General features: G+C 34.5%; 3 protein-coding genes and 2 pseudogenes across 3 annotated transcripts; 2 read left to right on the top strand and 3 right to left on the bottom strand.

Moving 5' to 3' along the window:
* Positions 1-5,623: 5,623 nt before the first annotated feature.
* Positions 5,624-7,575, top strand: LOC120117502 (pentatricopeptide repeat-containing protein At3g02650, mitochondrial-like). Its single transcript, XM_039137771.1, has one exon. The coding sequence runs from the start codon at positions 5,672-5,674 to the stop codon at positions 7,370-7,372; it is 1,701 nt and encodes a 566-aa protein (XP_038993702.1). The 5' UTR covers positions 5,624-5,671; the 3' UTR covers positions 7,373-7,575.
* A 594-nt stretch (positions 7,576-8,169) lies between these two features.
* On the bottom strand, positions 8,170-8,992 carry LOC120117528 (annotated as a pseudogene).
* Positions 8,993-9,157: 165 nt separating this feature from the next.
* LOC120117506 lies at positions 9,158-11,420 on the bottom strand. The gene is made up of 6 exons (XM_039137773.1): positions 11,170-11,420; positions 10,466-10,655; positions 10,243-10,371; positions 10,029-10,148; positions 9,859-9,945; positions 9,158-9,779 (listed from the first exon to the last, which is right to left on the bottom strand). Exons 2-6 carry the CDS (start codon positions 10,541-10,543, stop codon positions 9,567-9,569), a joined length of 627 nt encoding a protein of 208 aa, XP_038993704.1. The 5' UTR covers positions 10,544-10,655; positions 11,170-11,420; the 3' UTR covers positions 9,158-9,566.
* A 4,425-nt stretch (positions 11,421-15,845) lies between these two features.
* LOC120117503 (DNA damage-repair/toleration protein DRT100-like) lies at positions 15,846-17,125 on the top strand. The gene has a single exon (XM_039137772.1). The coding sequence runs from the start codon at positions 15,964-15,966 to the stop codon at positions 17,056-17,058; it is 1,095 nt and encodes a 364-aa protein (XP_038993703.1). The 5' UTR covers positions 15,846-15,963; the 3' UTR covers positions 17,059-17,125.
* Positions 17,126-22,601: 5,476 nt separating this feature from the next.
* On the bottom strand, positions 22,602-24,552 carry LOC120117505 (annotated as a pseudogene).
* Between the last annotated feature and the right edge of the window lie 446 nt (positions 24,553-24,998).

The raw sequence follows: 24,998 nt of genomic DNA, 5'->3' as shown, positions 1-24,998 counted from the left end.
AATTTGCTCAAACAAGACTTCCTACACATCTAAAACCTACAAACAGCAAATTATTGAATTATAGGTACTTAACCACCAAAAGGAGTATATATGTTAACAAAACTTGCATTTGACTTACCAATTAACAATGGATACTTTCATAACGCGGATGCAGGTAGGCAGCGTCTAGAATATATCGCTATAGCCATATAATGCCGAAACCACAAGCCTACTGCAGCTCTATCTCTATTGTTGGGAGGTAGAAACTCTGTGCTTCCCGTCGTCAAACGCGCCAAGCACATGCATACGAGAGGACCACAATCCCCTCTGGCTCCCGACGATTGTTGTGGCACGGTCTCATCTCTGACAATTGTGACATTGAACTTCTTTGGCTTCTTGTGTCCAGAATGAGTCCAATAATTAATCCCATCCAAGAATTTAGCCAAATGAGAGCTTCATCCCTTGATAATATCTCTCAAATCAGACAGTGATATGTAATTTATCATGCTGTCATATACTATTATCTTCAGGGATGGGAGCTGAAGTTGGACGAGAAGCCAATGATGACATTCTAAAACAGGGATAAACACCTGCAATCATAAGTAATAATTCATTTATTTGCGCACTTATTTATGAACACCTTTAAAAAATTTAAAAAATAAACACTGACCTTATCGACCTCCCACCATGCAGGATAAAGTTTAGCTTGTCTGTTGCCTAACGAAAATGATTCATCTCGTTGATTCTTCAAGTGAACTGCGTGAAAATCCGCCGGCATTATTGTATATCGCGAATTTTTTTTATTTTTCCTAAGCTTCCATATTATTAGAAGACGTGACACCCACGCATCGATATGTTGTTTTACAAAAAAAAGACATATTAGTGAATTACATTAATTTTTAAAAAAAATTAATCAAAATCATATATAAGTCAAATATAAGACTTACCTCCCCATCGAAATAGCCACTGTCTTCAACCCCTAATAACACACCCCACCAAGACCGATTAAGCAACAAATACATCTCATCGTTGAGTTTGCTTATGTCAGTGTAATACCCTTGGCTCCGCTCATGTAGATAAAAATCAACTGCGGTCTTAGCCCAAAGGGTATTATCCAGAATTGTTTCCGGTAGTTGTCTCCTCTCCACTTCAGATACCGGAAGGGTACTAGCCGGTAACTCATACGAGAGCCAACTCTCATCCATCATGTCCGGCAACAGTGGGGGTTTCTAAATAATTCGATATATTACCCCATGTGAATCGGGCTCTGGAATGGTGGGAGGGACCTCTTCAACGATGACAGTGGCCTCTTGAACGGTGGGGGGGACTCTTGAGGGATGATAGGGGCCTCTTGAATGATTGGAGGGGACTGTTGAGGAATGACAGGTGAGTCGGGCTTCCTCTTGCGGAGTCTTCGCACCATTGGGGTGAACGGAGACATAATAGCACGTGCACGCCGTCTGATGCGTGAACTCCATCGAGCAAGGAAAACCCGACGTAAAGCATCCACCTTATCGAGCCGCTAACAAAAATTAATACATAAATCAGTAAATAAACAGACATGATATTAATCAAAGACAAATATGTTTCAAACTTGCATTGTATTCACCCAAGTCATTATTCTATCATAGTTCACAAAATGCATAAGATAACATTCCAGAAGTAAGCACTTATATAAACATTTAAAAGGATAACATATATAAACATTCAAGAAGAATAATAGTTTACTTTCGCAACACGAAACTTACTTTCGCAACGCGGAAATGGCTATCGCAATGCGAAATGAAAATCGCAACGCGAAACACAAATCGCATTATTTCCGCGTTGCGAAAGTAAGTTTCGTGTTGCGAAAGTAAACTATTCTTCTTCTGCAAATTGAAACTTGAATGGATTGTATTACTTCAACCAAAAGACAAAAACAAAATCAAAAACAAATACTAACAAAAACAGTTTAGCAGTATTGGCAGCAACCGAATGAATTTATTAAGCAATCTAAGTGAAATGGTTAATCTAAGTGAAATTACGAGTAAATTTATCATCAAGTTAAATATGAAAATCTTAAACTTACCTCGTTGCGTAGAGTATGAACCTCATTCTGCAACGATGCTACCATCTCACGTAGAGCGGCTACCTCACCGCGTAAAGTAGACACCTCAACACGCCATACACCATCGTCTTTGCGTAAAGTATCGACCTCCTCACGCAAGGCATTGACCTCATCACGTAACTCTCCTAACTCATCCCGTGGAGGTGGAGGTGGAGAACAGGGAGATAAACGTCGTGGCATCTTTGCTGGTCGCCTATCTTGCGGTAATGGTGGAGAAGAGGCTCGATGATGTGATAGAATAGGTGATGGCTGTCATTGTGGAGGTGTATAGTCGGGTCGATCAGGTGATGGCTCTGGGTGAGGTGATAGCTCTGGGTGAGGTGATGGCTCCCGAAGTGGAGGCTGTTCATCATCCGTGCCATCAAAAAAACGCTTACTAGTAATAACTTGTTTATAAACATATGGTAGTATTTATGTTAACTTACATTATTTATTGTCGTATACCGTAGTAAATCTTCCCATTGCAAGGTCTGTTTCCTCTTCCAGGAAATAGCCCTGGGAATATCATTTGAAGTTTTTATTGCATATGTCTTAATGGCGGGAAAGGCCTCAAATATCCAAATCTACAAACAATATAATAACAAACATTAGTAATTGTTAAATAATTACTTATAATTTTGGAAACATTATATAAAAATTCTTACCTTAAAGGCCCAAATAAAGCATGTCAAAGTGTATTTGGAACCATCGCCATACAAACTTTTTCGATCATCCAAGGCAGACGATAACTTATTCCATATAGCTTTCCATAAATACGAGCCCCATGGAAACAGGTTCCACGCATTTAGGTCTTCTACCAATTTGATTAGATCATTCAGAATAGGTTGTCTGGCCTCTCTGCATAAAAAGCCGGTATGCAAAAGTATTAGAAGGCATACTCGGACAACATCGACGTCATCCATCTGAGTAAAACCATCTTTCTTATTCAATAATATCGTCAGGTCTTCCACATGTAGATTCGGCCTCTCCAGCTCAGGAAAAACCCGAGATAACCATGATGGGTGGGTAATGTGTCTAGTGTACCGACCTACATCATCGTGTCCGAAGCGTAGACCGGTGATTAAGCAAAACTTCTCCTGCCCAAAACACATATACGCCGGTGGAAAATCAAACCATATCTCTTCATCACGACGTTGTATAGTATCTGGTAGATCCCTAGTCATGGTTTGAAGAAACAGGTGTGTCAACATCGCATCTCCACCGGGATATTGTACTTTCAGCCATGGCCCAAAGCAAGTATCCTCAAACATTTTTCTTTGTGCAGGTGAAAGCTTCGACGCAATTGTTTTGGCCAGGCTGACTTTATTTCTTAAGGTCAATTGAGCCGAATAAAAGTTCTACAAAAACAATAAACATACTAAGTTAGATATACCAAAAACTACACTGTGAAGATATACCAAAAACAATAATAAACATAAAGAGTAGTAGTTTATTCTTCAAACTTAAATTTGCAACACTGTGAATTACTTATTTGTCTTTGTTTTTTGGTTGAAGTAATGCAATTCATTCAAGTTTCAATTTGCAGAAGAAGAATAGTTTCTGAAAATGAAAATCGCAACACGAAAATGAAAATCGCATATACGGTGATTAAGCAAAACTTCTCCCGCCCAAAACACATATACGCCGGTGGAAAATCAAACCATATCTCTTCATCACGACGTTGTATAGTATCTGGTAGATCCCTAGTCATGGTTTGAAGAAACAGGTGTGTCAACATCGCATCTCCACCGGGATATTATACTTCCAGCCATGGCCCAAAGCAAGTATCCTCAAACATTTTTCTTTGTGCAGGTGAAAGCTTCGACGCAATTGTTTTGGCCAGGCTGACTTTATTTCTTAAGGTCAATTGAGCCGAATAAAAGTTCTACAAAAACAATAAACATCCTAAGTTAGATATACCAAAAACTACACTGTGAAGATATACCAAAAACAATAATAAACATAAAGAGTAGTAGTTTATTCTTCAAACTTAATTTTGCAACACTGTGAATTACTTATTTGTCTTTGTTTTTTGGTTGAAGTAATGCAATTCATTCAAGTTTCAATTTGCAGAAGAAGAATAGTTTCTGAAAATGAAAATCGCAACACGAAAATGAAAATCGCAACGCGAATTTGACTATCGCAACGAGAGAATAAAATCGCGTTGCGATTTTGTCGTTGCGATTTTCATTTCGCGTTGCGATTCTCGGTTGATTTAATAAGCAATCTAAGTGAAATGGTTAATCTATTATTGAAATTACCAGTAAACTTATCATCAATTTCAATATGAAAAACCTAATAATAATGCAAAAATTTCAAAAAGAAAATAATTAAAAAAAACTAACCCTCAGTGGTTGATTTGGTTGATTTTCCATTTCTGATTGTGAGGGTGGCTCTGAGAGATGGAGATAGACGGATTTCGCCGGAGATGGGGACGGATTTCGTCGGAGATGGGTGAGAGAGTGAGAGATAGAGATGGGACTGAGTTGTGATTTTAGGTTTTAGGTTATGAGTTGTGATTACGAGATATACTGTGAACGGTTCAGTGTTCCAATATATTAATATTCATGTTTGGAATTTGAAAATAAAATACGCTTTGCGATACTAATGGCGCTTTGAAAATCGCATTGCGATTATGTATTATCTCGTTGCGAAAGTCAGTATTTAGTTGCGAAATTAAGTATCGAGTTGCGAAAGTCAGTATCGCGTTGCGATTTTGTATTATCGCGTTGCGATAGTCAGTACCGCGTTGCGATTTTCCAAATTCGCATTGCGATTTTCCAAATTCGCATTGCGATTTTCCAAATTCGCATTGCGATAGTCAGTATCGCATTGCGATTTACTTATTCGCATTGCGAATTGGGAAATCGCAACGCGAAATTGGAAAATCGCATTGCGATAGTCATAATCGCGTTGCGAATCTGGAAACTGATTTGCGATAATGGAGGTCGCGTTGCGAATTAGCGATCGCATTGCGATTTTGTTGGTCATTTTGGCAAATCGGGAAAAAGTTGGTTAAAATCATATATTATATGGGATTTTTGGTCACTGAGGTTATTTTCTCTTAAGTGAAATGTCAAAGGAGTTAAAGATAGAATCAAATAGATTTAGTCGGCCAACATCAAGTTTTGCCATGTAATTAACAATCATATTCACCTCACGTTTGTTAATTTACAGTTGGACATTATTGTAGATTAGATGAGCAAATAGAATTTAAAAAGATTATAGGTATCTTATAAGGATAATATATTTATAATAAGAGGATGAGATCATAATGATATTATTATAATGCGTCACAATTTAAGGATGTCAAGTTTCATGTGGTTAACGATGTTATCTAAAAAAGTATTAAATCAATGGATAATTTGAGAGTTTGGATATTCAAGTAGCAAATTGAAAGAAGAGAATAAGTTAAGGAGCCAAATCCAATTTAAACCTTTTAATAATCATAAAAGAATCATTTTCGGATACTGCTATTTTGTTAGATCCAGATCCAATGTGCAATTCGGGTTATATATAAAATAACTTCCAAACCAAAAGTAGGAAAGCTCTTTAGGGTTCTGCACGCTTTATTTACAGGGGTTTTGGAAGTTCGCAGAGCAAACGATGTGGAGATCAATGGCGGCAAGGTCCACGCAGCTGGTAGCACGGGGATTCCGTGCTTCCCAAATGAACCAGGTTCTATCTGAAACTCGTAAACCTTTCAATTCCTTCCCTAAAACATCACTCTCGCCATTCCATCGTTTTTTCTCCCATTCATCTGCTAATCCAAGTGATGACTCGCTCGGTTTAGCAGAAAATGGGGATCCCGAGTTGGATTTTATTGCTGGGATTGAAACTAATGCCGCCCAAGTCCCCTCTTTTGAGGGTCTCACCGGTGATGAGACCCGGATGGACAGTTTTGTCCCTGGAGATTCCAAAAACGACATGGAAGAAGAAACCCAAGATTATGAGCTTGATGCTAACAAGTTAGAAAATGTGTTGTCTTTGTTGCAAAGTAAAGTTGATGGGTCTTTGGAGTCGAGTCTTAATGCTATGGCTTTGGATTTGCGTGAAGATTTTGTTGTCAAAGTTCTTCGGACTCCATATATTTTGGGTGAAAATCTGCTTAGGTTTTTCAAATGGGTAACGAATAAACCTGGGTTGAAAGTGACTACCTCTGTTGTCGAGTCCCTTGTTAAGGTTATTTGTAGTGATATTAAAATGAAGAATGCGTATGATTTATGGGATTTGGTTAAGGAAATTGGGGAGAAAGATAATGAGGTTTTGACTGTTGATGTTCTTAATGAGTTGGTTGCTCTGTTTTCCAAGTTGGGTAAAGGAAAGGCGGCTGTGGAGGTGTTTGATAAATTCTCGGATTTTGGGTGTACCCCGAATGAGGAAACTTATTATTTCACCATTGAAGCTCTGTGTCGACGGTCTTTTTATGATTGGGCTTGGTCTGTATGTGAAAAGATGCTTGATGCAAGGAGCTTACCTGATGATGAACGATTGGGAAAGATTATATCCTGGCTTTGTAAAGGGGACAAGGCTAAGGAAGCCCATGCTGTTTATTTATCAGCTGAGGGGAAAAACAAGAATCTTCCTCAGTCTTCTGTTAATTTCTTGATCAGTTCACTCTGTAAGAAGGATGAAACAGTGAAGTTAGCTTTGGAGATGCTGGATGGCTTCTCGGGAGATGCAAGAAAATATGCTATCAAGCCGTTCTCAACTGTTGTTCGTAGTCTTTGTAGGACGAAGGATGTTGATGAAGCGAAAAAGGTTCTTCTGAAGATGATTGAACAGGGCCCACCTCCTGGAAATGCGGTTTTTAATTCAGTTGTCGGTGGCTACTCGAAGGTCGGAGATATGGAAAAAGCAAAGGAGGTGATGAAATTGATGGAGGATAGGGGTTTGAAACCTGATGTATACGCCTACACTGTTGTGATGAGTGGTTATTCTAACGGCGGCCAAATGGATCAAGCCTGTGAAGTATTATCAGAAGCCAAGAAAAAGCATACAAAGCTGACTCCAGTGACTTATCACACTCTAATTCGTGGATACTGCAAACTTGAACAGTTTGACAAGGCTTTGAAGATGTTGGCTGAAATGAAAGATTTTGGGGTCGAACCTAACGTTGATGAATACAATAAACTGATCCAATCTCTTTGCTTAAAGGTCTTGGATTGGCAAACAGCCGAGAAGCTACTCAATGAAATGAAGGAGAACAGCTTGTACCTTAATGGAATCACCCGAAGTCTTATAACGGCAGTTAAGGAGCTGGAAGCAGAGGGAATGAAAAGCTTGGAAGCAACAACTGAAGTTTGAAATCTTTGCTGATTTTAGGAAATGGATATCACATTCTGATGTTCAACCTTGAAGTTTGTAGCCTCCCCTCCCTTATTGACATTAGATGAAATGGTGAGGCCAGTTTGATTTCTTTGTTGTCATCTATATACATCTATTTTCATGAATCAACTGAAACCATATGTTTGTTTGTTTTTTATATATTTCCAGTGGTTCATTTTGGGTTCTTTATGCTTTTAAATTTGAATTGGTTTTTGTTTCTTTGCAAGTGAGAATAAGGAACTATTCAACATGTGCCAACTTAAATTAGAAGTTATATGGTTATTTCTACTGAATTTGGGGGATTATGTGTCACATTTACTTAAACTGACCACCATTGAATGGATGATTCTATGCTTGAAGTAATTCTTGTTCTTAATTTCGTAGACTATATATTATCTTTACACTTGTTGGGTCTTTTTGCTTCCAATTGTGGTGAACTCTTTAATTCAATTATTTGGAGATAAAACAGGTTGGTGAATCATGAACAAGAACAGACCCTGGCTTTCTGGTTTGAAAACGCAACAATTGAAATCTAGAAACATTCAGAGGCTTGGAATCATTCTCCTTTATGGAGGAAAATGTTACCTTACTTGATGCATTCTACAAATCAAACATCTGTTTAACTTTCAAAATACAATAATTTTGCTTCTACAAGCTAGAATCTCAAACTAATTTTGACTATATTGATACACATTTGTCCGTAAGAACAGCCAATTGATCAAAACACATCAAATAAGGAGCTAAACAGATTTCAATGAAGATTAAAGCCAGTAAAAGTAGCTGCATATATTTTTCAAACATGAATTTCATCTCTAACACAGCATAATCCCCTAAACTAGGAGAACTACAACTAAAGGAAACCTAAAAATGCAGATTCCAGAAGCGCACATCTTACACTGTAACATATAAACGATACTACTGATATACATTATCAAGCCCTCTCTCCCTGATCCGCCTTGCCAGCTGGATGTCCTTGGGCATAATGGTAACTCTCTTGGCGTGAATAGCGCAGAGGTTGGTGTCTTCAAAGAGACCCACCAGATAGGCCTCCGCAGCTTCTTGAAGAGCCGCTACGGCGCTGCTTTGGAACCTCAGATCCGTCTTGAAATCTTGAGCGATCTCCCTCACCAGTCTCTGGAACGGAAACTTACGGATCAACAGCTCCGTACTAGTCTGGTAATTCCTGATCTCCCTCAACGCTACCGTCCCGGGCCTGAAACGGTGTGGCTTCTTTACTCCTCCAGTGGCCGGAGCAGACTTCCTGGCGGCTTTGGTTGCCAGCTGCTTACGTGGCGCCTTCCCTCCTGTTGATTTCCTGGCTGTTTGCTTTGTACGAGCCACCGATTAACTGACAATGATCGGAAGACTGTATTTGGTTGCAATGAAAACCAACGGAATTTGGTGATTGGATTTGTGATCGATGCCAAGGGAAAATGGTTTTGGTAGTATATATTAATAAATTTCAATGTATTTTAAAAAAAAAAATCAGAGCGCGCGCGGGGGAAAATTTCAATGACAAAAATCTGGACGGTTAGATTATATCTTATTCATCAACGGCTGTGGATACTTTTCGACTCGGCGATCCGGGTCATGATCCATGACACTAATTTGTAATTAGGCTTTCTTGTTCTAATTTTGTAATTCACATTATTCGGTATATTTAATTTGAGTAAAAATAAAAGATACATTTTGGTAATAAAAAATCCATCAATATACTTTAGAAATTCACAAGACTTGCCATCTGTATCAAGTAACAAAATTAAAAATAAAACTTTTCTGAACATATAGATGCGTACTAGTTTGTATGATAGATATATCTATTTTGCACATTCAATCTAGATTCAGCGTACGTACTTTGAGCTTCAACGAGAAGATGTTCAGGCAACATAATGCCACTCGGCCCACTCCAAGATTCTAAACCATCTAGTTTCCAAGTACTTACTAAGACCATCTCTTCTTCGAAGTAAAATCTTTCGATGCACTACGAGTTTGCTTCTTAATTCTCTTTGAATCTTGACTGGTCGACACTTGCCTTTGCCTCGAAGAGGTGGTTTAGACTTATGATTCATCGATATTTCCCTTAATGGAGTAGCTGGTTCAGGCATCGAATGGCAATCAGTTTGTCTCGCAAAAGAGCTCGATACTTTTGCAGGTGCTGATTTCTGCTCTCCCTTTAAAGGGAGTAATCATTCTGGAAACTAGCTTCCTCTGTTTTGGGAACCTGAGCTTGTGGACGGTTCTTCGGGGAGGAATCCGAATCTGACGAAGAAGGGCTAGTAGTACTATCCATGTCGTAAAGGAGGTTATCCATCATGGGTGGAATTTGCCAATAGTTTGGACTTGAGGTAGAGGAGGAAGCTCTTTGAAGCCTTGTCAGGTGGACAACCTGCATGTAAATATATGTATGGTTAGTTTTTCCACATTCGCTTACTAAATTTAAAATAGATCTGCTGAGAACTAGTCACCTTTTGTTCTAGAACAATCATGTCCTTCTTCAATCGAGTAATTATCGTGTTCTTTCTGCGTATAATGTCCTCCAACTCGGATATCCTCTGTTATCAGAAAACATTTACACTCAGAGAAACCGAAGGGTGAAGTTTAGCAATTGAAAATGGTGAACAAAAATGAAAATTACCTTCAAAGTAGCCGCATTAGATGACTGGACAGAAGTGTTTAGTTCCTTTATGATCGCATCCTTCTCTTCACATTCCCTCTTAAGATTGTAGATATCTTGTTCTATTGCAAGGTTGTTCAGCTGCATGCACAACATCAAACCAAAGAAATGTTGAAGCCTTTGACAATTAACATAAATCGGATTTCGGCGATCCAAAAGACAAACCCTCCATCACCTGGATTTCTGATGCAGATGTGACACTTGAAGCCCAGTCCGACAAATCCGACATGCGGCGCTCCTCGTGTTCTGTCTCATTCAACAATGCTGTCACATTCCCACCCGAGGTTTTTACATTGTAGTCACCCTGACACATCAAAGAACAAGGGGGGGGGGAATCAGTTCAATCAGGTGACAAAAGAAGATAATCCACATGCAACTTTAATAAATCGGTTTCTTACTTTAAACTGTTCTCGATGTTGATAGCAAATCCAACAACCACAGTCATCAACCTTTACTCTCAGAGCCAAAAGTTCCATTCAATGAAGATTCTACTTCAGTTTTGGCCCATGTTCCCGGCTTCTCTTCGGTGTTATTCAGCTGTTCGCATAGACTGTCTACCTTTTGCTGCATGCTTGAAAGCACCTCATCCTGCAAATTCATTTATATAACATTTGATCATATTGATCCAGGATAACTCTGCACTCAAATGACTCGTAAAAACTTCAAATTCGAATCAAAATTCAACAGGGATATTGGAGTTTTTATACATATTGGTATCAATATAATCAAATCCAAGACATCTGAATTTGAATTTTAAGTGTTCACCAAGCATATGTTACATAGCAAAAGTGATATCCAAAACAAAAGCGTCTGTTACAAAGTAACTAACTTAAGCAAATGTATTTGTAACTGATAGTGGAGATATGTATGCAGGTAATCACAAAGCAATTTAACTCTAGATATCTTCTTAATCATCCATAACGGAATCAATACTTCATTAGATCAACAACAAATCATTGTGAATTAATTGAACACTAAAACTCCATAGATTAATAAATAAGAAAACCCAATAGAGTAACACTGTTAAAAACTGAAGTGAAAAAAGAAAATGAATTACGCTAACAATTCCTACTAAAATTAAACAGTAAATCAGAAAACAAACCCTTAGCTGGACCGATTTCTTGAGTTGGCAAATCAACCAATTCTTCTTAGACTCAACAGTCGCCACGCCGATCACCGCCACGATCAAGAACCTTTCAATGGGACTAAAGAGCTCCCAGGCCACAGCCTCCTCTCGGCCCAAACCGCCTCTTATAGCTCGAGCCGAGCTGGCTTCCTCGACATTCAGGAGGCGCCCCTGGAGGGAAAGCCAAGACAGTCGCCTAGAAGAAGGAACAACCGGCCGGCTCGGCTTGGCGAAGTTGGTTGAGAGCCGTCGAGGGCAAGGAGCGAACGAGGAAAGAGAGACCGACGTTGGTGGCGCCATGTCAACTGAACCAGCTTCTTCCATCGCCAAACGACGGCGAATAAGTTCCAGATGGAGCCTTTGTATATATAAAAGATTTGATTGATTTGGTAATTGGTATGAAATTAGGAAACAAATTTGAATTTCGATCCTTTTAGGTAAGAAGTTTTGTTTAAGGGATTTAACACAATCATATATGAGAGGGAAAGCGAATAGAGACATTGGGGACGGTGAACGTTAGAAACTTTTGAATTTGCCTCGTTGGCTGCTTGAGATGATGACAAGTGTAATTATTACGAATTTGTTTTCACTGTTTATTTTTAGTTACCATCTAAATATAATTTCAAATTCAAAAACTTTCCTTTTCTTTTGTCGGAGAAACAAAAGGCAACTTGGAATGTAGAGATTTGCAATTAATATTTTTTATATAAAATTGAGATTTAATTAGTTTAATCTAATTAATAAAAGCACGAAAAGAGTGACACTGGCCATAAAAGATTATTGTTATTCCTTAAATTTTTAGGTTCGGAAACTATAAATTTTAAAAGTATGATCGTTCATTATCAAATAATAAATATTTATCTTTGAATCAAATTAACAAATATATGCTTGAAATTGAAAAATATGAATTTCTCTAAGTATCGTGTATCAAGTTTTTTCAGATGTATTTATTTTTTTTTTCAAAAGGATGTAGAAATAATTGGTATAGTATTTATAAATGATTTATTTAATATTATTAAATTAATAAATATATGTTTGAAATTGAAAATATGAATTTATCTACGTATTGTGTATCCAGTTGTTTCAAATGTATTTTTTTTTCAAAATGATGTAACAATAAATTGATATGTTTTTATAAATGACGTATTTAATACTATTCTTCTTAGAAAATCTAGATTCAAGTAAATGTATTTATAAAATTTATATAAGAATGATAATCAGATCGGAAAATATCACTTTCTTTCTCGTGCTAAACAATATAGGACTTATGGTTTCGTCTATAGAGCATGTTCAGTCTTAGGATTTGATTTGAGTTTGCGGCTTTAATTCTTACTTTTTTATCGAATAAAAAACAACAACAACACATACTATGGATAGTGTGTTTGAGTTCAAAGTCATGGGACTTTATGTAAAACTTTTCGTGGCCCGTTTTATGACGTGTGATGAATGGGTTGGATTATTTCATTTAAGGGAGTATTTGGTTCAAGGATTGTGGGACGGAAATCCTACATTCTCATGTTTCGTTGGTCGGAAATCTCATTCCTGGTAATGTTTTATTATCAATAGTAGATTTTTTGGGGTATATTACCGGGAATGTCATTACCTCAATTCCCTTAGGTACTGTAACATTACCGGCGTTTTGGACTAAAATGCCCTTAAATTTTTATTTTTTTTCAAAAATATCATTCTTTTGTCATTGAATAATAAAAATTCTACGAATGTTAAATTACAAATTTATCCTTAAATTATTTTAGATTTACAAAAAAAATCTATAATTAAAATTTTATATGAAGTTCAGGGGTTAAATTTTTTTTTACCCTTTCATTAAACATTTTTTATATTTTTAATTTTGTAAAAAAATATATAAATATTATGAATTTAATTTTTTAAAGAAAATGTATAATATTTATAATTTGTAATATTATATAAATATATAATAAGTACAATTTGGTCAAAATATATTTCAATAATCTTTTATTCATATAACCAAACGGTAATCTTACATTCCTGCTAAACCAACCAAACACAAAATACAACATTTTCAGTAATTTTATTCCCTAGTAATTTATTCCCACTGATAATCCTACATTCTTTGGACCAAACGTACTCGAAGTATCATTGGATTCAGCTTGGTTGTGGGACTATGGGCATAGAGTTACCGTCACTAAAATCGAACTATTTTAAGTGAAATATGTTTACATCGTTTGGTTTAAATCAGTCTAGCTGTCTAGGGGTAGGGGACGGGCACCCTACATTTTGCTCATCCTTAGACCTCTTTTTGTTTTAACCTAGAGCATTTCCCGAAGAATTTAGTAACTTTGATTTTTTTAATCTATCAATTGATTTTAGTGATAAAAAATATTATTTTTCTTAAAGGTCTCAAATTTATGTAGTTGTGCCTGCATGATATGTATACATTATCAATAACAAAAAAAATATTTTTGAACGTATATTATCTTATAATTATCCTTAAAAACTTAAGTTTATAACAAGTAATACAAATGCACGAACAAGTTACTTAAATAATTAAATGAATGATTATTATATTTAAGGGTCTTATGTTTAAGCATTAGAGACTATAAAATATTTAAACACTATTATCACTCTATATGAATAAAAAAACAATTCAAACAAGTGAAACAATTTGTTTCTAAAAAGAGAATGAAGAGCGAGGAAAGCAAGGGGCGAAACTAAGGCATTGTGGGTCTCTCCTTGTTTGAAGGCATGACTTGCGCCTCATATGTTGTGCTCGGCCTGGCTTGGATCTCAAATATTTGGGCCGCAAGCCCGAGCAATTATATATTTGGTCAGTGTTTTCTTGTTAAATTACCAAGTACGTGACCTTGATAACGCTCTAGATTCATATCAGTATCATTAAATAGAAAGTTTAATGAAAAGAAAGAGTAAAGTAAACAAAAAATACTCTTTTTTCATTTTTAAATTGATCGATTTATTTGGCAATAAATATCAATTAATATATGTACTGTACATAGTATCTTAATTTTATTTCTTCGCTTGATCTATTTTATTTGTGTTGATTTCATTCAATCTGAAATAATTAAAAGACAAGTCTTACGATTTTCTAATTCTTTCATTTCATGGATTTGATTTTTTTGATGGATACCGAGATTCCTATTGAAAATAATCAGAAATGAAGGAAAAATGGAATGGAAATGGAATAGGCATATATTAATAAAAAAATATTACTTGGTTATCTTTTTTTTTTTACCATTCAAAGAAGTAATTCATTGAGTTATCTTTCCATTTCCTCTTTTTGGTCTCATATAACAACCATATAATGAATAATAAGAATCGCTGTTATTGACTCAACTGGATGCTGCTACCCACCCAAATTATATCTTATTATTAACATTATTAGCTCAAAATTCAAATGAGATGTCAATCATGCAACAACAGGAAAGCCATGTTTGATATCCAGTCTGTCTATAATCATAATTTGGAAATAGATTTATAAATAACAACATGCAAACCCTCTGAATTATAATCATAATTAGCTCATCATCCTCTAAAACCTTGTTATTTTTATGCAACTAGACCATTAAACATTTCTTTGCCACGCTGTACCAAATCTGGCAGAACCCAAATCAGATTTCTTTTTATTTACGCCAAAATTTAAATTTTCAAACTTTTAAATATCGTTTTTAGGTCAGCTTTTCTGCCAAATTTTAGGATTGGAAACATGCATTGTTTAATTTTTAATTAATTTATGTCGAGAGATTTCCTCTTCCAAGAGGATCTTACAATAAGGTTCTCCTAACACATGACTCTTCCACCGCCTTGTCGGAAAGTTTGTGTTTATCAATTACAAATTTTATTTATTATAGTATTCAAAGGGAAATAACTTAGTATCCAATAATATTAGTTAAAATGATTTTTTATAATGTTTATATTTTTATAGAGTCAATTATATTTGTGAATAGAAATATATATATATATATATATATATATATATAGGTTTATATTTTCATGTATATAAATTTAATAAAATGCAAAAATTCTACTAAAATTAAACTAGGATAAATATATGAAACGTCCCATCATTTGTTGAAGCTGATCACTTCGGTTGAGTCACAAGGGACACTGAAATCTACATATCCTGTTCGACATCCACATGACTACCTCATGGCTTGTCTTCTATCCATGATCTCAACTTAACTAGGACACCTGTGTCGTTTTTGGTGGGAATGAACGGCCCATATCAATGGAATGAAACCCTAGTTCGCTACATTTATCAGGAATTTAAATAATAATATATTATCAAAATAATATATGCTATATAGTGTTAATAGTATATTCAAAATTATTATTATATAATATAACATTCGTAATAATCATAAAAACATTAGTTATATTTATTATTACAATAAAACTAATGTAATTAAAAATTTTGACCACAAAAAGTATTTAAATCCTTGCTACCCACTATACCTCGTTATCTTCGTAAACTGTCTTGAATAAATAGTGATTTCCAAAGGGACCGAACCAGTGATCCCTGTGCAGAAGACAGAAATTCAGTGGTTGACGTTTGCCCGTTTATTAAATAATCCAGAAATTTAAATTTGCGTTTTTATAATTAATTAATTTAAATATAAATTTATCGTGAACGTTAGGGGTAAAACTGTCCGAAAAATATCAGTTCGCGCTTATAAATAAACACATCTTAGTACATACCACCGTGCTTCACTCTCCAACGTAGTAGTATCTTTTAAAACAAAAACATCCCCCGTTTCAGACTAAACAAAAGAAACAATGCAGAGGTTGTGCAGCATTATCTTGGCAATATTATTTGCCGTAATCTCCAAAGTTAACGGCTGCCCGCCATCTGAAAGGGAAGCGCTGTTAGCATTCAAGGCAGCTATCCACGAGCCTCGCTTGGGAATCTTCGATTCATGGACGGGAACCGACTGTTGCCACAACTGGTACGGCGTCAGCTGCGACGCCGAGTCACACCAAGTCGCAGATATTAACCTCCGTGGCGAGTCACAAGATCCCATATTCGAGCGAGCTCATCGGACCGGTTTCATGACCGGTTTGATCTCGCCCGAAATATGCAAGTTAACTCGCCTTTCCAGTATCACTATAGCTGATTGGAAAGGAATCACGGGTGAGATCCCTAAATGCATCTCTACGCTGTCGTTTCTCCGAATCATCGACTTGATTGGTAATAAAATATCGGGAGAAATTCCTGCTGATATCGGGAAATTACAACGTCTCGCGGTTTTAAATATCGCGGATAACCAAATATCGGGGCGAATCCCGGCTTCATTGACAGTTTTATCGAGCTTGATGCATCTCGATTTGAGAAACAACAAAATATCGGGTCCGATCCCGAGGAAGTTCGGGCGACTCCGAATGTTGAGCAGGGCTTTGTTGAGCGGGAACCAAATAAGTGGGCCGATCCCCGGCTCTATATCTCGCATTTATCGTCTAGCTGATTTGGACCTTTCAATGAACAATTTATCTGGTGCGATTCCTAGTTCTCTCGGAAAAATGGCGGTTCTCGCGACATTGAATTTGGATTGCAACAAAATATCTGGAACGATACCAGCAACTCTCTTTACTTCCTCCATCGGAAGCTTAAATTTGAGTCGAAATGCGTTAGAAGGAAAAATCCCGGATGTTTTTGGGCCGAGATCTTATTTTACCGCCATTGATTTAGCCTATAACAAGCTTTCCGGCCCGATACCGACGACATTGGCGGTGGCATCTTACATCGGACACCTAGATTTGAGTTACAATCACTTATGTGGGCGCATTCCGGCAGGAGCACCGTTTGACCATCTTGAGGCATCATCATTTACTCATAACGATTGTCTCTGTGGAAAACCACTCAGAGCTTGTTGATTAAGTCGTTAATATTTTTTTCCAGTGTAAACCTTATTAATGAGAATTTTTAAAGTTTTAAATTTAATCCATTTTAATCATATGTAATTTGATGTTATCCCTAACTAAAGTTCCTATGTAAACATCATTCTAGCATGCAGCTCTTCCGATCCTCGCTTGCATCCACTCTGCCGATCATGTTCATATAAAGATTTAATAGGTTGATTTCACATTACCACGATATAAATACACTAATTGTTTTAATTTCTCTTTTCAATTATAAAAACAAAAGTGTGCACTCAATTGAAATTATTTTTTAAAAAATCAGATATAAATATACACTAGGTAGTAATTGATTAGAAGAAAATATATTTCATTATATTTAGATTTTTTTTGTCTTCCTGAACCTTTATAAGAACAACAATATATTTTAGTCCATTAAAAAAGCCCAATAGTTAGAGAAGTCTAAAACGGGTATGAAGATAGAACCCACTTACGACTTTAGAATTTGAGACCAATTCATATCTAACACTATTAACTTCCTTGTACGTTTAAAGTCTAAATTTAAAATACGTTCCACATTTATAATAATCTGAACCATTGATATAAGGATTTTAATTATATATATAAGAGGCGCCTCCAATCTGTCTTCTATCAATGATATCATATAAATAAGTATCAGAACACTATTTCAGTGTGATGCAATTTATTTGAGTTAAATTTGAGAAAAATAAGTTTTTTTATCTTTTAGATTTAGATTAATTTAATTATCAAAACAAATTATAATTTAAAATGTAATAAAAACATAATACTAATGTTAGTTCGGCAAACTACTAAATAGTCACTAATGTTTTGAGTATCCGCTGAAATTTTAGAAGTAATAAATTGGTCACAAACGTTATCGATTTGTAACAAATCGGTCACTCGACATTAACAACCTTTAACGTGAGTGACAAAAGGTTTACCTGACCCGTTAACCACTTACTTGGACCCTCTGTTAACCAATGTTTATATTTCTCTTTTCTCCTATGAAATTATCGTCCAATATTCGTCGTTTACTTCTTTTTTTCCTTAAACGTTGTTCTCGCTTAAACTTATAGAGGTGTTTTCTCAATCTTTTAATTATATCTAAACTAAAAGATGAGAAACGAGGCTCATTCATATTGGAGGTATAGCGACTCTCGCCAACCTCTGTCGTCCGTTTTAGTTTCTCCTTCTGTCGGCAAATGACCTCGCTCTGATTATGGTAATTTAGCTTATTCTATTTTTTAAATGTTTTAAGCTTTACATTATTATTAATATCTTATCAATTTATAGTTTCATATTTTTTTGTATTGCGAATTTGAATTACGTTTGATAGTGTAGAAACACGAAAAAAAATGAGAAGTATATGGTGCTAAATGTTCTTGTTTTACTCTAAGTTGGAAAGTATGCCTTTAAAAAGTCCAGAAACAATCAATTTATGTTCATAATTTCAAAGTCAGTGTATGCCATGTCTGCTACTCCAAGCTCCAAAGGGAAGGCTTGTTGCAGATCACTCATGTGTTGGCATGCCTATTTTATTTTAGTATGACTTGTTTACTTATTTAAAGGCAAAAGGCAGAATTGAAATACAAAACTAAGAAGGTTCCTCAAAATTCTTTGAGAGGTTAGAGTTTTATTCATTATAAATCATCAATTTGAAACCAAATTGTCTTTTAAAAACTAAACACATACTTATCTAAAAAAAAATCCAACATGTAGCCAAACAAATCCCCAATTTTGAAATTGAGCTTCGTTGGCGAGTTCGTTCTACCTTCAATATGAATAGGCCACGCTTCTCGTCTTCTAGCTTAGATACAATGAAAAAAAATGAGTAATTACTTCTATAATTTTTAAGCAAGCACAAACGTTTAAAAATAAGTAAACGGTGTTGTGTTGGTCAATAATTTTAGAAGAAAAATGGAGAAACATAAACGTGGGGTCAATAGGAAGTTCAACGAGGTGATGAATGGTCTAAGTAAGCATTTAATATGCCAATTAAACTTTCCATCACTCACGTTAATAAATGTGATAACGAGATGAATAAATTTTGATTATTACTTTTTTAAAATAAAAGTCTCAATAGTGTTTATGAAATTTTAACACATCCATAAATGATACTAATCTCATCCACAAGTTGATTCCTATTAGATTTGTAGTATTAAAGCAAATACAAAGAATAAATTTACCTTAGAATGCAGAAGGAGATACTTTAATGATATTTCAATAAGTCATTGACGATAAAATTGTGTTAATTATATTATCTAACTAAATGCCGATAAGATGATGTATTAACTCTATTGTCAAGGACAGAATTAGGAATTTATTAAAGCATGGTTTAAATATTTTTTAATTTTATAAATACAATTATTTTAATTGAGAGGGACCTGATAATTTTTATTTAATTTTCAAAAATATTTTTTAATATTAATTAATAATTAAAAAATTAGTAGGGATCAAGGCTCCTCGATATCAAATTAAATGAGAAATGAAATGAATTATTTTTATGATACGTTTAATATAATAAGTTATTTAATAATTAGATAATATTTATAGTTTGTGTATCTGCTGAAAATTATGGTTATCAACGGATAACAAATTCAGCACCTTGGTTTGTGACAATTATATTTGTGAAAAATTTTAGCATAATTTTTCACAAATATAGTTAAATAATTTCTATTCCTCATTTGAATATATAATGTTAATTAAGTTTGTTATTTAATTTTAATAGGTAATATTTTTTCGATATATTGATTTGACACATTTATTAATGAAGATAAACACTAACATAAAATTTATTTTCATTTATAAGGTTTTGATTTTCAAATTATAGTGAATTAAACTATTAATATATATATATATATATATTGTTTTTTCACAAAAATAATTTTTTCCTGTAGTATTTTAATTAATATTTAAGAAATAATTAATAAATTTTTTGGTACATAAAAACTGGGATTTACATAGGAATTTTCAGATTACTTACCAAGAGTGACGGTGATATGATTTGAACTTGGTCTTGCAAATCAAATTCTCGAATCCTAACTATTTGTCAACACTCATTGGCGAAATAATCAATAATTTTTTAGTTAAAAATATATTGGATAAATTATATATATATATATGCAAAATTTAGTATAGAGCTACAATGACATTTTTATATTATAACAAAATTATTTTATGAATTCTCATTCAAACATTTATACGTGTCTATTAGTAAAATTAGCATAATTCTATATTTGATCCTCATTATTTACATATTCTATTAATTTAGCCTTAATTTTTAATTTAATTGAAAAAATTGACCCTCAATTAAGAGGTACACGTGCCACCTGTTTAATTGGAAAACAACCAATTTAAAATTACAACCAAAAGGAATTGATACAAATCCCTATGAGGTATATTGGCATGCCTCAACCATCCAAAAGGTTTTATATATTCTCTTTTAAATTAAGGAAGGAAAAAGGAACAAGAGGGAATTAAGAAGGATTCAAACTTGGGGATTTTAACTTGGAATGGGTGCACATTAACCACTGGGCAAATCAAACTTTTGAAAAACATTTACATTATAATTTATATAGCTAATATCGTTAATGGTAAAAAATAAAATAATCAGATCAGATCTTAAACTTAGGCCAATAGAGCATATGAAAGCATCTTAATCATTGAAAAAAATATAATGAATAAACTATATTTCATATATATATATATATCAAACTGTAGTTAATGCAAAATTTAAAAATAAAGATGAGTTCAAAAGTTTTAGATTTTTAAATTATATTTTTTTCTTTTAATTTTTTATAATTATTTTTAATAATTATGTATAAAATTATGTTAAAGTTTCATTTAACGAACATAAAGTTACGAGTACAACTTAAATCGCAAGTTAATAATTCAAATCTTAAATTTTGTCTTCAAAAGGCTTTTTTTAAAAATTATTTCTCATTTTATTTAAATTTATAATCAATTAAAATAATTGTGAAAATATAAAAAATAATTTAGTTTACAAATATATAAATATTAAATTTACTTACTTTAAATACCCGCCAGTAATAGATATTAAAGATATACATAATGTTGTAGGCTATTCCAAATCAATATCTTCTATTTTTCACTTTTTCCCATAACCTAAACCATAATATATAAAACATTATGAAACTGAGTAACAAATATGGCTTTACCCCAATGGTTTGAGGCGTTGACAGAGTTACTTATAATCCCTGGTTTGGATTTCCAAGTGCCGGATTCAATTTGTTTTGATTTCGGTAAATAATTTGATTGAATGCATTTAAATAATTATGTTACCTAATTGATAAAATTTTTAAGGTAGTGGTCAAAATAAAAAGAAAAAATAATTAGTGGTCAATGTTGTAGTTGTCCTAAAAAATATATCAAATAAATTTTACTTTCAAATAATCTTATATCAATCCATCTAAATATTATAATTTTATATCACTACTAAATAATAAATAAAACAACATTCTGAATATATATCAAATAATTTTAATAATCTTATCCTAAAATATAATCCTATATCTCATGAACTAGATGTGATTTAACCTCGCACTCAAAGCACAAAAAAGTAAACTCAAGCCTAATTTAAAAGTATTCAATATTGATTCCACCCATGCATCTGCCTCTCATGACTCTAAATCATTACAGATTAAAGTCATTTTGTGTAGTCAAAGGATGATGAAAATGCTATGGATAGGCAGGTCGCTTTGTAACATAAATAAACAAGAAAGGGAAAATAAATAAATATCCTTTGTTAATTCTACATGTACAGTGAGGAACTGCAAAGCTATTATGATATGAAATGGGAAAACTTGAGTTTCTTTTGTTTTTGTTGAAGAAATGTGAGTGTGATAAAATAAGTATATACGGGTGATTTAAGAGAAGCTATTACAAAGTATAGAAACAGTACATGCCATATATTTTGTGTCAGTGAAAATAGTACGTATTCTGATGAATATATTTGAAAGCTTTGACATGACATTTCATTGGAAAATCTTTTAACCCTTTTTTGCTCCCTCTCTCTCTCCCCCTAAGTAAAGCTGCCACAAAGATCTCATCTCTTTGTAAACCCTTGTGTTTCAAGTTTGGAGTGCCCATTCATACACACACACCAACAGGTAATGTATTAAATAATGTAGACCTATCGCATCATTGCCTTACCTCCTTTTTCTTTCTTCACGTACAGTCTCTTCCTAACTATCTCTGATGCCATTATCACACAAGGAGAAGAACAACATCTGAACATGACACAGACTATACACTTCTTCACTCTCACACACACTCACACACATATATATATATACACTATCTTCGAGTATCTTTGATGTGGTTGCTTAACTTGAACATATGATCAAGCATAGATTCAGTTTCTGCATGTTTTATGTGCTCCAAAGTTGAACGCCTGCAGTAATTTATTAAAACGAAACCACTAAATTCAGATGATAATTCCACGTTTCCCTGATTAGAATTACAGATGAGGAGTCTCTAGTAGTACCACCGAGCTAAAGGAAAACCCCGAAAACTAAACAAACGGAGGGGGTACAAACTACACATGGATCATAAGGCTTATTGATATTTGTTACTGAGAGGATTCATTATCTTGCTCGTTTTCAGAACCTGGTTCATCTTCTCAAAGCAGTCAATCCCATAAGCCGAATGTCCATTCCCGAATGCTTTAATATGATCTTTGAGAGACCTCTTGTGTTTAAAATCGGACCCACAGCTACAATACCAAAGCTTCCCACAGTTCTTCTCGTGTGTCCTCCAATCACCTCGCACTGCAAAGCTCTTCCCACATTTCCTGCACATGAAAGGCTTGATCCCATGCTTTCTCTTGTAATGTGTCTGAAGGGTTCTGAAATCTTTGAGCGGCTTAGACCGAGGATGGTCGATGTTGTTCCGACACCCAGGTGCGCAACAATAGCAAGGCAGCCTCAGCATTGCCGTCGGTTGGGTTCCCTTAGTGACTCTGGCCCTTTCCTATACTGAGATCCATGCCCCCACATATGCATCTATACAAATTTTTTTTTCCAGAAAAAAAAGCAAAATTGGAATTCATCAATTTACAGATCATCAGGTACCCTTTTTAAAGAAAAGAAAAAGGGTTCTGCAAATCATGGGTTCCATGGAAAGAATATTTGCTTGCATTAATGGTGAATGGAACAAGAAACTTTCAGTAGCAAGTCTAAACACAACTAACTAACTGAATTTTTTTCAAATAAAGAAGCATTTTTTTCTCAACAGAACTGATTAGGGTTCCCTTCCTATTGTGTTTTTGGAGTGTATTTTCTCCGGCTATTATTGTATGCATTAAAAGAAAGACGAAATGGTAATTGTAACTTCATTAAAAAAGGGTTTTAGGGCTTTTGACGAAGATTCATCTGATTAGCCTGGGTTGAAACTGGGATACTTACAGTTCCAGGACATCAGCCAATGTGTGGAACACAAACTTCAAGGTACCAAAAAAAAAAAATCTTGTGTTGTTCAATCACATAAAGAGAGTTAGTGATCTTATTCTCAACTGGACCAGCTCTAGATTTATTCTTAATTTTCAAATCCCAACACCCACAAATCATGCAAAAGTAAAGGGGTGGACTAAATGAAAGATTTAAGAAAAAAATACATACTTATACATATATACTATATTCAAAGTGTCAAAAGCAGAAAAGAGAAAGATTTCATTAAAGTATAAAAAGATGAAAAAGATGAAAACCCTAAGGACCCATATGTTCCTATCTTATAATCATAACCAGACTTAGAATAAAGTGAAGTGTTGAAATAAAAAAGAAGGAAACATAGGTTTTCTCCTTCAGGTTCTGAAAATTCAAAAGTGGAGAAAAAAATTGGGGTTTCCTTTTTTATTTTGGCTTTAGATTTAAGGTTACCTGCATGTTGTTGTATCTGTTGAAGGTCTTGAGGCAAAGTGGGCATGAAAACTGAGTAGGTCCAATCAGAATCTGGGATGGAGTTGGGATCCAATATTGACCCTTGTTGAGACAATTCGATAGGTATTGCGAAGCATTAACAGTGTCATGATCTTCTTTATCTGCCGACTCCGACTCTTGTTGAGTATCTGCGGACGACGAGGTTGTAAATCTTGAGATCAAATCAGCAGCACAAGAACTAGGGCTTGCAGGGGCAAGTCCCAAATGAAGAGCAACGTAACAGTTTCTTCATCATTTCCATTGCTTTTCTCCACTTCCATGGAAGAACTCTCTTGTTGCTCCTCATCAAACCTTGTTGGAAGAAGAGGGAGAGCTTCTTTTAGAGGAGGGGAAGAGGGGTTCCCATGGAAGTTGTTGGAGCAGCCATTGTAGTAGTAGCCAGTAACAGGAGAAGTGGAGACGGATTCGAAGTCGATGGCGAGTGAAAGAAAGGGTTGAAAGGGTGAGATTGAACCAGCCATTGAAGTAATTGGAGTAAGGATCAAATCAGACATGGTTAGGAAGGGAAGAAGAAAGAAGAAGATAGGGTTTTGTTTTAAGGTTGAGAGACCCAAAAGTTTATATGGGGAGACTCAATGAGATCACCAGAAAAAACCCAAGATTATAAGACTAAGCAAAACAGAAAAAGAATGGAAATAAAAAAGAGTGGGGGCAGAAGTTGAATCTCGGGAAGTAGAAAGAACAGATAATGTACAAATAGAGGTTGAAGATGTAAATTTCATGGTGGGAAAGGAGGAGTAAAGACAGACGGTAATTGGTTTTATAGTTTTGTCTCTCTTTCTTTCTCTCTATTTCTCACTAACAGACACGATGTGCAAAATTAGTGTCTGCCTAGTTATTTTCTATTTCATTATAAAATATTTCTCTATTTTGTTTCAATCTTATGTAAGAAATTAAAAAAAAAATAAAATATATAAATAGTCTTTTTGTTTTGTTGTGTCTTTCAATTATTAAAAATTTCAAAATTATCTCAATATAAAT

This window comes from Hibiscus syriacus, unplaced genomic scaffold (assembly GCF_006381635.1).
Source record: "Hibiscus syriacus cultivar Baekdansim isolate YM2019G1 unplaced genomic scaffold, ASM638163v2 tig00110320_pilon, whole genome shotgun sequence".
NCBI lineage: Eukaryota > Viridiplantae > Streptophyta > Magnoliopsida > Malvales > Malvaceae > Hibiscus > Hibiscus syriacus.
This window is presented reverse-complemented; position numbering and strand designations above follow the sequence as displayed.

Bases quoted from the DNA above. Each gene is read 5' to 3' on its own strand.
- LOC120117503 (XM_039137772.1), top strand. From the start codon at position 15,964: ATGCAGAGGTTGTGCAGCATTATCTTGGCAATATTATTTGCCGTAATC.
- LOC120117506 (XM_039137773.1), bottom strand. From the start codon at position 10,543: ATGGAACTTTTGGCTCTGAGAGTAAAGGTTGATGACTGTGGTTGTTGG. The intron at 10,372-10,465 runs GTAAGAAACCGA...TTGATGTGTCAG, and splicing joins AACATCGAGAACAGTTTAAA to GGTGACTACAATGTAAAAAC. The intron at 9,946-10,028 runs GTAATTTTCATT...TTCTGATAACAG, and splicing joins CTAATGCGGCTACTTTGAAG to AGGATATCCGAGTTGGAGGA.
- LOC120117502 (XM_039137771.1), top strand. From the start codon at position 5,672: ATGTGGAGATCAATGGCGGCAAGGTCCACGCAGCTGGTAGCACGGGGA.